An 18,781-nucleotide genomic window follows, 5' to 3' on the forward strand; every position below is an offset into this window, starting at 1 on the left:
CCGTTCATACACGCACTTTTTTCTGTGCTTGAGTTCTAACATTCACACTCTGATTGATGCACTTGAAAGCAACATTGCTTTAGCATGTTGCCCAACCATATTTGGCATTCAGACTGGAGGAACCAGGTATCCAACCACCAACCTTCAAATTAGATGATGAGCTGCTCTACTTCCTGAGCTCACATTTTTCACTCTGTGTGCACTACTGGAGTTTCTTCCTGTTAAAAGGGAGTTTTTCCTTCCCACTTCCAAGTAAGTGCTTGCTCATAGGGGGTCTCTGTATTACTGTAGGGTCAGAAGCCACTACTGTTGTGATTTGTGGATATATAAATTAAATTGAGCTGACCTGAGCTTTGTGGTTAACAAAAAGTCAGCTACGGAATTACATTACACGTTCGCCGTATGTATAACGTTACTCCACTGGGTGGCAGTGTTAGGTTATAGATAGCAGCACACCTACACGATCAGTAACACCTGCTACACAGGTAAAATTCAAATGAACCCAGAAGCTGTAATAATTCTTAATCTATATTGACTGCTCTTAATAAAAATGTATAGAGCAGCGAGAACACTGGCAGTAGTGGTACCCTGTGTTTCCTGATGTATTAGATGGGATATGAGTTCAGATTTTACTAAGAGCCATTCATTTATGACAAACTACAGTAGTGTATTTGAACTTGCTTGGACGGATACATTTTATTTAAAAGAAAATTAAAGCTCAATGAAAACCAAATATGTGTACCCCAGCTCTGTCTCTTTAACCAGCAGACTCGCTGTGGCTCTGGTCCCTCCCATTCTCGCAGCCCTCCAGTGCTGCTGGCCTGAGATGGGAGCGCGCACAGCTGTCTTTCACGGCCGAAGAAACGGGATAAATCTGGAAGGGAACTGATAAAAAATACCACATAGGTGCTGTGGAAAAATGGGATAACGAAACGAGCAATATAATTAATACTGGATCCACCGCTTGATCCCTTCCCCCATTAAACAGATGTTGTCGTGGCTTGCATTTTGCGCTTTTTATCCATTCTCCTTCAGCGCTGATGATACAAAGGCGCTTGGTCAGGACCAGCAGCAGCACCTGGGATTACAGCCATATGAATGGGCAAGAGTGAATGAACCGCGCACAAACCTGGGATGGTAAACACAGACAGCGAGTGAGTAAACCAAGCAGGATTAAAACACTTTCTTTCTTTTTTTTTTTTTTTCCTCCGTGGGAAACAGACCACCAGTGTCACCCTGCGAAGACATACTGTCATTGTTTCGACGCTGATTTAGGGGAGAAAAAACGATTCAAAAGTGGCCTTTTCTGGAATAATGCACAAGAATTATGAACTCTATTATAGATTTTTATTCATCTCGATATCTCGCACATTCCCTAGTTTTTCTGTAACTGAACAGCCGGTTTCTCTTGTTCAGAATGGGATGTATTGTTGCGACTGCGCAACCTAAGACAAGTGTGTGCAATTAGACTGTGTGCTTGTGAACGGGTTACCTTTAACCATTGTCACTGCTACTGGAAGTGGCCATTGTTGTCGATAAGGAATCTGTGGTGAACGGAATAAAAACAAAGGAGGGTAAAACAGTGCACACTTGACATCACCCCCCGCCCTCTGTTTGTGAACCAGAACTGGTCACAACCCCCCCCCCCCCCCCCCTAAAAATCCCCACATAATATGGTGGAACCGGTGGGATTCATTGAGGCGTGGAAGGCGCAGTTCCCAGAGTCAGAGCCCCCCAAGATGGAGCTGCGGTCTGTCGGGGGCATCGAGCAGGAGCTGGAAAAGTGCAAAGCATCCATTAGACGCCTGGAGCAGGAGGTGAACAAGGAGCGCTTCCGCATGATCTACCTCCAGACCCTCCTGGCCAAAGAGAGAAAGAGCTATGACAAACAGCGGTGGGGCTTCAGAAAAACACCTTTGAATGAGGGGATGGACCCTGCAGCCACACAGGGTGCTGAAATCCAATCCCAGCAGCCACACATGCAGGAGACTGGTGTAGTTGGCATAGGAGGAGGTGGTGGAGGATATGGTGGTGGTGGTAGTGGAGATAGGAGCCGTTTTCAGCCTCTAGGAGATGGATCTGGCAGGTCCAAACCCAGACCTCCACCTGCCAGGAAGTCAGCCTCCCAGGGTGATGGCCTGGAGTCAGCCTTTGATGTACCTCAGCAAGCAGAGTCAACTTCCTGCGACAACCTCGATGGCCTGTCGCCATCAAAGCAGAGAGGTGGTGTTACTGTGTCACCCCGCAGGCCCACCCTTCCACCCCCAGACAAGGACCTTCCCACTGACCCCAAGGACAAGCTTGGAATGGGACTTGGTGTGGCAGCTCTTAGATCCAACTTTGAGAGGATCAAACGGGCGAACTCGCACTCAGCAGGTGATGTAGCTAAGGGCCAGGAGAAGCAGCCGCTGCCACCACCACCGCTATATACCAACATGGAGTTCCACCATGACAGGGGTTTAGTCAGGGTCAATGACCGTGACGTCTCTGACAAGATCAGCTCACTAGGCAGCCAGGCCATGCAGATGGAGCGAAAGAGATCTCTTCACTCCCTTCCAGGTAATCTGGCTACGGTGGCAGGGGAGCTCCGTGCCAGGCCGGTCTATCGAGGAAGGTCCACTGAAAGCACCTGTGGTTATGATGCAGAGTATGAAGATGGGGAACCCAATCAACGGCATTCAGGAAGGGCCAATGGGGGAAAACCACCTCCCCCTCCTTGGCAGCCCTCTGAGTTCCAAGCCTACTCCAGCGTCTATGTTGGTGGGGTGATGATGGGTGAAGGTGGCAGTGGAGATGGACGAGGGGGTGGTGGAAGTAGCAGCAGTGGAGTCACAATGAGAGAACATGGTGGATGTGATGATCACCTTCTGACCTGGCCTCGTCGCTCCTATTCCCCAGGTAGCTTTGAGGATGTAGGTGGAGGTGGCGGTTATACACCGGACTGCAGCTCCAACGAGAACCTGACATCCAGTGAGGAGGACTTCTCCTCAGGTCAGTCCAGCCACGTCTCCCCCAGCCCTACCACTGCTTTCCGCCGTCCCTTTAGAGAGAAGAGCCGTTCACCCTCCCAGAACTCCCAGAACTCTCAGCACTCCTTCGACAGCAGCAGCCCTCCGACGCCGCAGTCCCAGAAGCGTCACCACCGGCAACAGGGAGGCCATGTGGTCATGTCTGAGGCTACTATTGTGAGTGTTCGCAAGACTGGTCAAATCTGGCCACCTGCTGCCCATCATGACCTCATGCCTCACTGTAGAACATCCCATGACAACAGTTTCCATGGAGATCACATAGGTGAGTGGTGGCTGCTGTCTGTAATATATGTTTTGTTAGAGGTCAGGTGGGCTGGAGGGCGAAGGACATTTTAGGACATCTTTCTGTGAGGAGGGAGGGGGGAAAAGAGTGAAAGCTTGAGTGAATGAGTATTATTTAGTCATGCTGGAATTATGTTGGTATGTTTTTCTTATGCGTTTTTAGACCCTTCTTCATGTAATTTGTATTTCCTCTTCAAGCCACAAAGCAGCCAAACGTTTTCGTGAGCGATACTGTTAGCACAGTTTTGTGCGTGCACGCAAACACTCTGGACTGTGTGTCCTCTGGACAGCCTTGCGTGGGAGAAAGATGAAAGATCCACCTCTGCTTATTCCTGGAATGTGTGTCGGGTGGGTGAACAGTATATGTGGTCAGTCTGCATTGAAACGGTCTAGCCTTTCCCAGATAACTCTTGCGGCTGTTAGTATGTAATTCGAACAACTGTCTGTCTTCCTGCCTGTCTTCCTGCCTGTCTTTCTTTCTTTCTTTCAGAATTTCGAAAACTGTCCCTGAACCACAGCCTGAAACTGTTCACCGGCAGAACAAAAGAAATCCAGTCTTATCTTTCCAAACAATTATCTACAATTATCTGCCATATACCTAACAGCTAAACTGCAGCCTTCCAGCTATGGCACCTGTAATAGAAACAGCTAGCAGAGAGATGTGGAGCCTGGAGCTGAAATCATGGGTACTGGCTTACTGAGCTGTCATGCTGAAGCCCAGCAGGAGTGAAGTGTGTTGCTTTGAGGAAAAGCACATTAGGAGGGCACAGTTTACTGTAATTGCGCAGTAAAGTTTCCATTTCAGAGGCTGGGCCAGGTCACAAGAAGGAAAAGCCAAACACTGCTTGGGTAGTTCAAATATTTGATATATATGTATATTTTTCAGATATAGATTGTTGTTTATCAAGGTGTGGTTAGCTGCACTCACTGGTTTTCTGCAATGGAAGTGAGGAGTGTTTTAGCACTCACTTGTAACAGATTTAGGACTGGCATCCTGCTTGACCAGACAGGCAGCAGGATGCTGGCATCACACACGTGCTCCAGTGCCAGGATGAACTGGAAAGACAGGAGGAGGTAGTCTGATAGATGGTAAAAAGGGAAATAAACACAAGCAGTATTATACAGGGGGATCAGAAGAATTGAAAGTTAAAGAGAAAGTGTGAAAGCAAGGAAAGTTTAGGAACAGTGTTGACAGCTGTACAAGTACGCAAAAATGTAGCTAATCTAAGTAACATTTCTGTCTACCTTCATTCTCGAAAGCATTATTGTGTGTATACCAGTACTGCTATTTGTCTTAATATCCTGAATGTTGAACAGGCCTCTTTGCATCTATAATTCATTTATTCGAATTGAACCACTGACACAGTGGTCCTGGTGGGATCAGCTAAAATGCTTTTCCAGGCCGGATGCAATCGTCAAGGTGCGTGATTGCATCCTGTTTCTACAACCACTCCAGAAATACTTGTAGTGAAAGGAAAATTTTTAAATAAGCAAGTAGCAGTTTAGAGCAATGCTAAGCTATTGGCTCTGACAATTAAGATGTTTTCATTTAGCAGCAAAACCCAGATAGCTAGTCCACAGCAAATGGCTATCTTATCTCCAGCTGGTATGTTTAGGATTATCACTCCACTGTCTGCCCTCTTTGTTTTAGCATCTTTTCCACAACAATGAGCCCTGTGGGAAATTAGGCGAGCCGGAAAAGCAAGGATGGAAATGCAGGATGGGGGTGATACATTTAGTGGGATAATCTGGAATTTGAGCAAAAGATAAAAAATGATGGTTAGACACCCTGCGGGGATGTCTTGTTTTCTAGTTGGGGTTTAAGCTGAGGGCAGATACATATGATGTTGATAACAGTGATGTTGATAACAGTGAATGTTGCATCTTGTTTGGGCCCTTAGTGTGTATGTTTTGTTTTTGTTTTTTTTGACTGGCAGGTAAAGGGATAGTAAAGGAAGTGAATGTGTTTTAGTGGCTGATTATAATGAAGAGCGGGATGGTGTTGTGAGGAAGACTGAGGGAGGCAGAGTGCAAGGCAGAGCTGTCGTTTCTCGCTTCATTGGTCAGGGATGCGGGGGCTGGAAAGAGGCACAGATGGGAAGAACTCTCCCGTTGTGTAACAGAAACACACACCCAGGCTCGCACACAAAGACAGACATGCTTGATGCCCACTCTTATACCTTAAAGTTGGAGTGCTTTTAGCAGTAGATGTAAACGTCCACTATTTGATCCATTGTTGTATTGTGAGATAATGCCGACTGGCCAGGTCATTCTCTTCTCTTCTCTTCTCTTCTCTTCTCTTCTCTTCTCTTCTCTTCTCTTCTCTTCTCTTCTCTTCTCTTCTCACAAATATAACAACCAGATCTTTTGAGGATATGACTGAGTGAAAGATAATGGCAAAAGCAGGCAAGCTTGGCAGGTTACCCCCCACCCCTTCGGCTGCCAACTTTTCATTTTTGAACTTGATTGAACAAATATGAGCTCAGCAGTATATCCTCAAACATTTAATCGTTCATCCTGAGTTAGACTGACACATTTCTTTCTTGAGTTTTCTAATTTGTTTTTACAGCGAGTACAGGAAATCTAATTTAATACAGTAAAAATGAAAAAAGCTAAACAAAAATATGGGGACTCTTGGAGGTCATTTGGTTTATGTATGGTAAACCTACTGATGGGGATTAACTGATAAAACTCACATTTTTTAGCGGTAGCAGGGAAGTGCCCCTACTCAGGTTTGGCTCCCCAGCCCAGCCCCACTCACACATCTCACCCACTCAAAGTTTTTAGAGGTCAATTCATTAAAGAGAGTGTAATGATTCTTGTGCTGCCCTAAAATGGTTAGTATCTTCATACATTGTTTCCATGAATTAATCTGAAGGAAAGTCTGATGAAATGTTTTGTTTCTAGCGTAACCCAGGTTCTCTGAAAACTGAGTGAGATATATCACTATGGGGGAAGCGCCTTCTGGCATGACCAGTCACGGAAGCGCCACTACCATCATGTCTGTCTGAGATAAATCATTTCAAGAACATGGAGTCCCCCATCACCACTTTAAAATTGCCCCTTGCTCTATACCAGGCAGGATTTTCTTACATTTGCCCATGCAAGTGCTAGCTCGGTTTATTGCTGGATTTTGCCTTGGTGTCAAAATAGTGGGGATCAATCTTTGAGATCACCAACACTTGCAAACGCTGCTCAGGGATTCTGCCTGTATAGCATTGTTTGCAGAAGTTGGTGTTTGCCAGCAACGCTTGTGCATGTTTGACGCCCATACATGCAATGCAAAGGGGATGGGGGGTTTTCACCGAGTTCATCAACCCACAAACATTTTGGCAAGTCCAGGTTATGATGTCCCATACTTTGCTGCCACCAGTGTTCCCTGGACAGATCCAGTGGTTGCCATAACTACTAATGCTCAACTTTGACAGCCAGAAAATGGCTATATAAACACCAGCTCAGTTGACGTGCTAACTTGATAAGGTGCGGGAATGCAACAACACAACAACCTGTTACCAGAAAAATCTTTCCAGTAATCTTTCCTGAACCCACAACAACCCACATTCAGGGACTACCTATCCTGGTTCAGAACCGCTGACGAACTCTAGTGATCGTTACTGGGAAGAAAGTGAGAATGCCTGATGTTGGGTCAAGAGATCCGTGTGTTCCGGGAACCCCTGTATTCTTGAAGGATTGGTCTGTCTTACACAGATAGTGGAGCTTCTCTGATTGGTCATGCCACTATGAGGGAAGCACCCCTCATAGTGTAATAACAAGTGAGGTTTAAAACAGAACTTGAGGGTTTGTGTCTCTGATGACAGGGATAGCAAAGGACAAACCTGAGAAAACCTCACCCACTGTATCTGTCCTATTTATAAATACTGCATGCTTTATGTGCAGGGGTTATCACAAACTAACCATTTTAAAGTAACTGCATTTATTAAACTCTCTATTATAGAAATGAATAGGTTAATACCTTTTTTAAAATCTACATTATGATACACATGGTGCTGAATTTTACACAGGCAACCAGTTGTATTAAGAAACCTGTGGTAGATATACAGTCATGTGAAAAATGTTTTCCTTTGACTCTGTGCAGTCCTGTGAAAAACTAAGCGCACCCTTTGGAATCCAAAGGAATTAAGAGGGTAAATGACAACAAGATGCTGCTAATCAAATGCACTTGAATAACTGAGTATTAGCAAGTTTGAGCACCTCTGTAATAGCAATACTTTTGTCATTGCAAATACGTATTAAAACATGTGTAGGAGAAGACAAAAAACAGTCATATAGAAAAACCATTCCTGAGGGCAAAAAATCTGATTATGTCATCAGTGCCTGTCTGCGTGCATTTCTGGATATATTTCTAATATATTTATCACCTGAAACACCATAATGTGAAATGCATACACACAAGATCCTCCCCGTGAAATCAGAGTTAAGTGTGTTGCCTGTTTGGCTGTCGTGAATATTGCTCAGTATCTTTAAATACTGTAACAAACTAGTGATCAGTGGAGTGAGGATTGTGAGAGGGAAGCCAGAGAGGATCTGCGAGGGGCTGTATGTTTTGTGTTTTGTTTTTTTTGGTTATGATTCAGCATGTATTTCACATATGTACAGAAGGGGGAGAGAAAATGGAAAGGAATGTTTTATAGTATCCTTATAGTAGCACAATGACCCCCTTTTTCACACGGGGATGGCAGTGACTATAAAAAAGATGTATTTAGCATGTGTAGTTGAGTGAACTGGGGAGTGAAAGCAGGCTGCAGGCTTACAGTCAGGCCTTGAGTGGTTGAAGGAGTAGTGGAAAGAAGTATGAGAGGATAAGGAGAAGAGGTTGGAGGCTGAGGGAGGGGAAGCCAATCTGCCTTTCTTGCCAGCTGGGTGCTCAACTCAGCCTTTCATTGGCCTGGTGCAGCCAGGCCAATGAAAGGCCTGGCTGCACCCTTTGTTCCCTTGGCGAGATCAGTTTTGGAAGAAGAAATCTTCTTTGCTAGAAAAAAACCCCAAAAGCTAAATAATAAGTATTTACTGATGCGCATAACTACCCAAAGATATGAAGGTATGTAGATTGTTGAAACAACTTTCATATCACAAATGATGTATTTTTATATTTTATTTGTGCCACAGTGGACATAAAAATGTATCCCTTTTTTTGTTATGAGGTGCTTACAGAAATAAAAGCTTCCAGTAACATCTTAACCAATATAAATTACAGCTTTTAAGAGATTACATAAAAAAACACCAGATCCAAACAATATTCTGTATACAAAATAACTTTACACCACAAATTCTTACCAAAATATGTTCCCAAACCACCGCATGCATGCCACAGATCACCGCTAACTGATTCATATGCATTCAAATATATAATGCGGATAGAGGTAGAGTTTCCTTGTAGTGTTCAGTGATGATGTTGCATTGCTGTGTTTCTGATGTAAGAGTCCAGTCTGGCACAGAGGCTGGCCTAGAATTGCTTGGTTGGCACTGGGCAGCAGGGTGGAGCAAGTCCAGCATCTCCCCAAAGAAAGTCAAACTGCCTGGCTGGGTTTGTGAGCCAGGAGCCTCGTGTGTGTGTTGTTGTTTGAGGTTGTGTGTGTCCGTGTGCACTCGTGTGTCCGCTGTCCATGTTTTGCAGGCTTGGGAACAGTTTTGGACATTCAAACCAACCTTAGGGCGAAGGGAAGCAGATTGGATGATCATAACTGAAAACTGCAGACAGACATGCAAAGTCAAACACACATAAACAGCACACACTCATATCCCTCCACAGGGTAATTACTTTTCCCTGCTTCACTTAATTCTTCTTTTTGTATTTGCTTGTGTATTTCCCATGTCAGGCATTTAGCCGCAATCTTTTCTCGGCCGCTGACAGCACTTGGAAAATCCCTGTCATAAACTTTGGTGACTTGACACCCCCCCCCCCCCCTTTATTTTTTTAAAACTCCCCTTACTTTTGAACAGTGGCCATCTTGGCTTCCCCTAACATAGCCCGTGCTGTCCCAGTCACTCAGGTTATAATTTTGATTGGCCACACTGCATGGAAACTGTACTAGTTAGCGTGCACAGCTCACCACTTACCACAGAGCTTTGTACTTGCAGTATAAGTGCATGCTGTTGTGCGTTTTCTGGTGTTTTGCATATCTTCGGTTAGCTGCATGGGTTATTAATCACAGCCAGGTCTCTAAGGGGCCAGGTTAAGGTGGTTGAGACCACAAGGCTCCGTACTGATTTGTTTACACTCATTTACTTTTGTCTAGACATAAAGGAGCATGCCACCTATTTATGTCAAGGTTGTGTTACTAGTCACAGAGCTCGCTATATAATTAAATATCTCAGTTTAGAGAATAATAAAATTACTAAATAACTAAAAACATGTGAAGTGAAACAGTGACGATCATGTTTGTAAGATATGGAAACGCAAACACAAATTTATAGTGACATAGTATCTTAACAATGTGAGGCAGATAAGCCTATAGTGCTGTGATGCATTTTCATGCACATGTAATAACTGGAAGCTAAACAGTGTTGCTTAAAGAGCAACAGAAACCTCTCTAGTGATTGAAATCTGTAAGCCTTAATCACCACTCTTCAGTCAGGGTATTAAAAACTGCCTAACATTTTTACTTTTCCTCACTTAACATAGCTCATATTAAAGCATTACAGCACTAATGCATCATGTCCTATATGCTACACTTAGGATTGACATGTATTCACGTTTAAAAGTCATACAGAAAAGTCCCACAGTGAATCGTGTGTTATTGGTGGGCTTTAGCCCAAGATTTTTAGATCGGTTACCCCTGAACTACAGTGGTTACAGATTTAATACATTTATATGACCATTTTCCCTTCTTTGCCATTTCTTATACTGTCTTTGTTTTGTTCTTTCCAGCAATGCTTCATTAAAACATCTGCTTCTGGTTTCCTTTGCTTGGAACCCTTTAGTGGCACTTCACTTCTCTGTCTTTATTCTTCCTGGTTTTCCACCAAGCAAGGGGAAAAGCAGAGAGACATCAAAGTCAGGACCCCCCTCACAGTGAGGCCTCTGTGTGTAATTGTTGAATAGGGGTTTACCTGACGAAATCTCTGTAAAACAACACAATCAGTGCCAGCTGTTAGCAGCAGGCGTTCTTGTTACAAAGCAGAAAAAACTCTTCCCGTGCACCTGCATCTGACTTTTCCTCCGGCTATGTTTCCATACATGCACTGTGTGTATGTGGGTTTTTTTTTTTCAGTCTACCAGTGTAAGATGCACTCTTACCACCTCCTGCAGCTATACCCTTAAAGGCTTATAATTCTTCAGAAAATGTCTTTAGTTACATTCATAGTGTTAACCACAGTCCTCCATCAGAACTAAAGAGGGTTAAGCTCTAAATAGGATGTAATATCCCCTGTCCTCGGCTCCCGGAATGTCCTCAATATCATGCTGTCTTTTGTCTAATATTGCAAAAAGAAAAAAGTGAAGGTCATGTTGTTTTCAGAGTGAACTATTACATGTGGTTGGTTCTTGATGTTACCTCGGATTCAGCAAAAGAAACGGCCCATATGGAAAAGAAATAGAAAAAAACTATAAAAGACTTGAATCAGATTTGGCTTGCTTCATATAGTGAATCATATAAGGCTTATATGATTTACTCATGAAAGTGGCCACTTTCTTATTACTTTCATATATTGTTTTAGGAAGTATCCAAAACATACAAGTTTCATTTATATAATTTTTCAAGGGATCTTATATCTGTTTTCACTCTTGTATGCTTTTCATACAAGTTCCACACAAGACAAATACAAACTTTATAAGATTTATATATATCTTTTCCATATGGCAGAGAAAAGTCTAAAAATTCATGAAAATTTGGAAATTGTGAATCTTAAAGGGTGAAACAGAGAGAGGAAATTCTTCAGGCATTCCAAGCTTTCTGTGGCTGCAGATGATTAAGAGCCGTCTTCCCCTCCACATTCCCATGTTTTCCCTCAGACTGTGCTTCTATCAAACACGCATGGAGGAAGACATCATTATCTCACAGCAGACGTGTTGCTCGGTTTGTTTTCAGCTGCATTTAATCTCAATTCAGTATGAAATCTGACAAAACAGGCTTTGAGCCTCATTGACATTCACAACATGTAAGAATAACCTGAAAAAAGAAAATGAGCAACAAATGACATCATGCGCCTGTTTCCCTAAAGGTCTTCTCTTGCACTTTATTCATCCTCTTTATCTCATCACCCCCAGCCTTCTCCTTGCCTGCCTCATTCACTTCATCTGAGCACCATATAAAGTGCTGCTTCTAATTTGTATCTACTTGAAGCCAATTTCCATCTATATACCATCTTACAGCTGAGGCAGATGCATACTGCTAAAATTGACAGAATGAGCTCACCAGGATGGCTTTTAGTAGATAAGGCTGACTGCTCTGTGCTCCGTACAAAGCTCAATAGCAGTTCGTGTACAGTGTTTGAGCAATATTGGTTATCTTCAATGACATAAAGAAGTAGACTATGAGCAGGGACTATGGACTATACCAGTAGGCTATAGGCAGTCTACTGGTAAACTGTGCTGAATAAAATCCAGTATCCTACTTTCTCAAGAGTTCCACATTGTCCTCTGATAGAAATGCTTGAACATACAAGTCAGTCCAGGTGTTTTTGTCAGTCTGAAATTATTCCAAATTGGAACAATTGATCCAAACCCAACCCCCAGCCCTCGGTTGGAATAACACATAAAAGAAAACAAAGGGCTCATTACAGCCAGCCATTCCCTCTGCTTGTCCTGTTACACTGCGGGCTTTCTGCATACTTTGAACCTGTCAGCTGGCTCGCTCTGTTTCTTTGTGTGTATGCATGTACTTGTGTGTCTGTTTTGTTTTTTTCCCCCTTCTCTTAGGCTCTATAAGACTGTGTTTAACCTAAGTAGCAAGACGAGTTTGTTCAGTCAATAGCTGTTGTAAAGTACTGGCCAGGCAAGGTGTAGGTGTGTGTATGCATTTTTTATTTTTTAGATTTAATGATTAAAATATTCCTGTGTGGATATACTGGCTAGTATTACTTATATAAATGCTTCATTGAATGTCAGCAAATTCTAGCACACAGCAGGATTATAACAAAATGTAGTTACTAAGAAAAAACTAAAAAAAAACTGAACACCGTGTTGGAAACTCCAGAAACTATGACAAACCTTTGTAAATAAAGCAAACACATTTTTACCAGCATCATGTCCTGTAACAAGGATGTCATGCTGGTGTATATTAAGCAGCATATCAGATGATTATATCAGTGAGGCTCTATTTTGTGGTGCCAATGTTCTGTGAAAGTAGGAAGTGGAGAGATTAAAACTAAAAATACCACCTTATCAAACTGATTCGAGTTGGACTCCTGACCCAGATGTTTGCAGACCAGAGTGAACGAGCAGAAATGACTTAGCATACATAGCAAACATAGCAGACAACCAAAGAACCAATTTTATTTTGTATCTTTATGCATTTTGTTATAAAAAGCTAAATTTGTTCTTATTTCCTTAGAGGAGTGTAATAAAAAAATACCAAAGCCACACAGTTTCACAGACATAAAATAGCATTTTCCCCAACAAGGTGATTTCCTAAAGAGAATCAGCTGAAAACTTGGTATATCTTGGCAAATGTGTAGCATGTTCTCAAAAAATGGACAAAAATGGATATACCCAAGAGATGCCTCTGGTCTTTCAGTTGATTTGTCTACTGTTCACCAAAGCCTCATCAGAAATGGTCTCAGTGGAAGTGTGGCTATCAAGAAGCCATTGATCCAAGTAACAGGAAACGGGGAGGAAAGGCTGAGGTGTCCCAGATTAAATAAAAACTGGACTGAAAATCAGTGGCACCAGGTCTTATGGAGTGATGAATCCAAATTTGAAATTTATGGGTCAAATTTGGGTTAATCCGCATCTATAGAGGAAGTCAGTGAGTTTCTACAACCATCTGTAAAACCCTGTGGAGGCTCTGTCATGATTTGAGTTAAATTTCAGCCAGCGGTGTTGGGGATCTTGTCAAGAATATAGAATTATAAATGCAGAAGTGTACTGTCCGATTTTCATCCGTCATGGAATACCATCTGGAAAGCATCTGATTGACAGTGGCTTCATTTTTCAGCAGTGTAATGACCCCAAATGCACTTCTAATGCAAAGCTTTGAATGTCCTTCAGGATGCACTGAGAATTATTCCTGAAGATTCGTTAAAGAAATTAGGTTTGCCTAAAAGAGTTCAGGCTGTGTTAGGAATAAAGCTGTTCATACCTGATACTCTTGTGCATGACTGTATTTCCCCAGTTTTTATGCATTTCAGTGTCATTTTAGGACAAAGGTCTCTTCAGAGACACTTTATTAGGCACAAAGAGCAAAATATATGTGAAACTGACTGCAATATGACTTTGTCAGCTTTGAGAGAATGAGGATCTGTCCAGTTTAACAGACATGTGTTAAATGTCAAAAAACAACCTTTTGGCAGATGTGAAGAGATGTTTGAAATCCCATTATGCTGTCTCTCACTCTAGCTCCCTTTATTGTCTGTTATTCGTTGAGCTGCTAGTTGCAGAGGGACTGGATAACTGTAGGCTCCTGGGGAAGATCAGATTTCATGTTGCGATCCCCCTCCCCTTCCTCCATCTCTTCCCTGAATGCCCTTCGGTAACATCTTTCCTTCTGTGAAATCTCTTTTATGTCACTCAATATCCCTTTATCCATCCCCCTGACCATTTTGCTCTCTCCGGCTGCCTCTCTCATTCAGTGCTGTTCAGCCTGGAGCGCACTAGACAGTACAAATGCTGATTTTTAAGCCCAATTTGGCCATGACAGCTGATTTTCAGCTGTGGAGAGACGGCACTTGTCTGCAAGAATACAGAACACATAACTACGGATAGTGGCAAATGCTGTTTTTACAATTTTAATTTGTTACCTCGAAGTGCAAACATGATGATTTCAAAAGTGTCCCATAACAGCAAGTAAGAGAAATCTGAGTGTTATCCTGAGCAGGTTAGAAATATGAAGTGCGTCTTCAAAAATCTCTTATTAATTGTTCAAATTTTAAAAACCTTTTATCTGCATCAGCATTTTTTCTTTTCTACATTTCTGCTCCAATCCAATGTTAGTCTTATTTTTTTCTGACAGGCAGCACAATCCAATCCAAGACTTTGTATATATGGATATAAGAAGTCCAACTGTCCAGCTTTTTCTGTTTTACCTGTACATAGCTCTACGACAAGTCTGGGTAATTTCCCTCACAGCACTTCAGTCGTAATGCGTGGTATCTTTAAGTCTTCAACAGAAACCTTGTGCAAATAATCCACTGGGCTGATACCTTGTCCCACTTACTATAAAAGTCAAGGAGCCAATTTGAATCAAACATAAGTACATCTAAAAAACAAAACCAGGAAATTAAAAAGACCTCTCTAAAATGTCAGGTTAAGCAGAGCAAACTTGCCAAACAGCTTATCTGAGATTGATCTTACTGATGGTTTACAGAAACTGAATTTGGATGCAGGAGGAATGGATTATGAAGCTATTCTGCATGCGCTGCTTTGTTGTGGGATTCTGAGCTTCCCCTGTTTTGTCCACATGGAGTCCACATGGTCAAAGCTAAACCCTGTTGTGTGTTTAGCTTTTTTCCCCCTGCCATTCTTTATCAAGTCTTTGGTCTTTCTTTCTTTCTCTTTGTTTCCTTTTCTTTCTCCGAGTGCTCCAGTTTTACATACCACACTGTGTCATTTTCATCGCAGCTCTTTCTCATCTGGCCCACTTTATAGACCCATGAATACTCAGGGTAAAGTGGCTGTGACTGGCTCGTAGTGACTACTCAAGAAGTCTTTTCTCAGCAGCATCTGTAGCACTGACATACTGTGGCTTGCTGAATTTGTACAGTGTTTATGTGAGTTGGTTGTAGACGCTTCTTAAAAGTAAACCTTTCTAACCATCTCTGTGCACTATACAGATCTGTGTTGTTCACTTTTATAGATGCATATCCAATAATCCCACTCTTGACTTTTGACAAAAGGGTGTGTTTGCTTGCATGCATGCATGCACCACTCTCTTTTCATCCATTATTGATAGTTGGGGCCCCTTAGAAACTGACTATTGTAACACAGGGTGTCATATTACTCATCTCCACCCACCCACCCAGTACTCAGCCTAGTATGTCCGCCTATTCTAATTCACAGAAATAAAACAAACATACTTTTATAGAATTGTGAAAAAAAATTGTCTTAACACGCTGCAGTGATGTGTTCGGTTTGCAAACCGGCACGCCACAAGCCGAAGATTTTAAGTAAGTGTTTAAAGTGAAAGATAAAGGAAGTGAGTCATCACACTGAGAAGGTGAAACCAGAGAATATTTGTCCTTTTAACTAGAAAAATGAATTATCCATCCATTTGTCAATTTTCTTAACCACTTATCCTGTTTAAGGTTGCAGGGAGGGTGAAGTCTATCCAAGCTATCATAAGACAAGAGGAGTGGAAGCTAGTCCATCCAGGGATTGAAAATGAAGTAGCTGATTTTAAAAAGCATTGACCTTCTTTTTAAATGCACAATCATCATGCTTACTTATCGTCTGCTCTCTGAGAGTTTCTGACATCATTAGAAGTGATGACTTGTAGATTACATAAATATGATGTACATTTTATTTTGTAAAATAGTTTTGTCACACCAAGTTTGGGTCAGAGTCTCCTTCACAGTTATAATTTTCTTGTTCACCATTTTTTATTCTGTATTTTCAACTGCAGTTCAGAACATGTTAAAAACAACATGCGACACACAGAAGTTTTACAAGCGTTGACTGAACACCAGTAAAGCTAAAAATACCAAGTATTATAATGTTTTTGTGTTTGTCTGACAATTTCTTTCCTCCAAAATTTGTTATGGAAACGATTTATTAAACCCTAATAACACAAAATGATAAAATCTTGCTAATTCTGTTGTAGTTACAGAACTGGACATTTAGCACTACAGCTGATTGTAAAGTATATAAATATAGTTATAACTGCACTGAGTAACAAATTAACATGCAGTTAAGAGCAGTGCTATGTGCATGTGCTTTCACGTGACTTCTTTTTGAATTGGAATGTTTTTGGTTTGTTTTGTTTTTGTTTTTGTTTTTTAACTCAGTGACCATTATTATTGTGGTCATAATTTTTGAGATTTTAAATGAAGTTTGAGAGAAAAATGCCACATGTGCACTGGGTCCAGTATTTGAGTAGTATTACTGGTAATAGTAGTGGATGGAAAAGGCGAAAGAACACAGTTGAACCAAGGAACAAAAAAACACATGCAAAGATAAACACTCAGCAGAAACCCTCACACCTGTATCACTATTTACTAAAGGCACACACTGCCACTTTCTCTAGGCTTTGTCATGAGAGTGTGTCTTAAGGAAGACTGCGTTTACCAGGCGCCTGTCCTGATGCAAGCACACTTTATGTAAATATCACTATCTGTAAATATCACTATATATCTGTCACACAGGGGAACCAAGGCTTCTGGTTCTCTGAAGACTTCTTATTCATGTGTATTGTGCGTTTATCCAGAGAGCGATGCCACTCCCTGATGTTGATGCGCGAGCGCAAATATGTTTCTGTATTTACTGTGTAAATGTTTGTGCTTTTGCCTTGAGAGTGACTTTGCATTAAAAACAGAAAATGATCTGTCTGTGGTGCCCAAAGTCTGCTCTTCAGACCAGAGGAAGGTAGAATAATTCTATTACTAATGTATCGTGCCATGAGATATTTTTAACTCTATTGATTACTTAAGTGAGTCAGTGTCCCATAAGAATACCTTTGTGCATCTTTTAGCAGTTGGCTGAAAGATGGGTGAATGGCCTCATCTGAGAAAGGTGATATGGTGGTGGTTAGGTGTATTTCCTGGTGTTGGCTGAAATTATCCTTAATTTTGACAATGCTTCTCTTTCCTGAAGTTGTCTCTTAAAGATATTACATCTGCAGTACTTTATACAGTCTTGAGCTACCCTTAATTCCTTAGATAGTTTTATTCCAAGGAGCAAGAACTTTCTTGCTTTGTGAAGGTCCTTCAACCTTTTATTTGGACATTGGCTGCTTTTTTTAATACATTGTCACATTACACGGTGTGCAGTGTGTCCTTAATAAAATCAAAATAATTTCAACAAGTGTGGCATAAAAAAATGAAGTGAAAGGCCTAAATACAACACAGAACAGTATTTGAAAGTCGTGCTTTAAGAAAAAGGAAAATATTCAGGAAAGACTTGACACAGGCCTTAAGAGATGCCTCTGACTGGTTGATCCATTTACTGTTTGCCAAAGCCTCATCAGAAATTGTCTGAATAGAAGTGTGGTGGTAAAGAAGCCTTCCTTCAGGAAGGGAAATGGGTAAAAGAGGCTGAGGTATGCCACATTACTCAAGAGCTGGATTGAATATCAGTGGCAACAGATCTAATGGAGTAATTTATTTTTTGTTCAAACTGTTATTGTTATGCATGGAGCAGGTAGAACACGGTGGAGGCTGCGTTATGTTTTGGATTCACATTTCAGCCAGTGGTGTTGGGGATCTTGTCAAATTATTGGAATCATAAATGCAGAAAAGTACCATTACCATTAAAGCCAATTATCTGAATGATAACAGAGCACTCTTACTGTTCTTTGATACTGATGCTTATCACTCTTACCAGTCATAATCTAATAATATGAACTAATTTGGTGTAAAACAAAGAAAAGCACATTGATACACTGGCAAGCTCATCACAGATGCATTCAGTAGCTACACCACCTCACATTTTTAGTGAGCTGGAATGTACTGGACATACAGGTGCAGCCACTTTACTGAAGCAAACGTGCACACAACTTTGGATTTATGGAATTCGCATTTGTGTTTCGTGAAGTTGCCGTTGTTACTCTGTAACTCCTGTCAGCTCCTCTTCTTACGTGCAGGTTTTTGCATATAAAGTAGCAGCATTTTGGTTTATATAATGAAGCATAACTGCAGAGCACATAATGTAATCACGCAGTTACGCAACATCCAAAGTGCATGTGTTGACAACAGCACTTTTGTCATTGTATGAGTTCTCTCTCCACTGTGGAAACTTCCAGTGTTTTACACAGTAAAAACAAGCTTTAATGAATTGATTTAGCTTGCCGGGGTAGCAATGATTATAGTGAAAAACAGAACAGACAGAAAGAGATTCACCTCTGGCAGACACATTGTGGCATCTGGCTTCAAGGCCTCCGTTGCTCCAGTGAGGGAAACAGATGTGTTAATGTTATGAAAGCGTGTGTGTGTTTGAGTGAGTGCTCAAGCACGTTTTTGGATCCAAACCTCTATCTGTGTGTGTGTGTGTGTGTGTGTATCTTTGTCTGTTTAAGTGTGTGTTTTACCCACAGTGTGACCATCCAAGAGTTGCATTACCCTCTATGTTGGATACACAGCTGAATCCATAAATATCTCTTCCTGTCTCGCTCACTCGGTGAACACAGGAGCCTTGTGATTGA

At 41.7% G+C, this 18,781-nt stretch overlaps 1 protein-coding gene across 1 annotated transcript in view; it reads left to right on the forward strand.

Moving 5' to 3' along the window:
- The first annotated feature begins 827 nt into the window (after nt 1-827).
- Nucleotides 828-18,781, forward strand: part of LOC146514439 (breakpoint cluster region protein-like) — an 82,409-nt gene continuing 64,455 nt past the window's right edge. Inside the window, exon 1 of the mRNA XM_085169065.1 lies at nt 828-3,291. Within this exon, the coding sequence (XP_085025191.1) occupies nt 1,674-3,291 (1,618 nt within the window). The 5' untranslated portion in view covers nt 828-1,673. The remainder of the gene's footprint in view (nt 3,292-18,781) is intronic.

The sequence above is a fragment of the Neolamprologus multifasciatus genome, chromosome 7 (assembly GCF_963576455.1).
Source record: "Neolamprologus multifasciatus chromosome 7, fNeoMul1.2, whole genome shotgun sequence".
NCBI lineage: Eukaryota > Metazoa > Chordata > Actinopteri > Cichliformes > Cichlidae > Neolamprologus > Neolamprologus multifasciatus.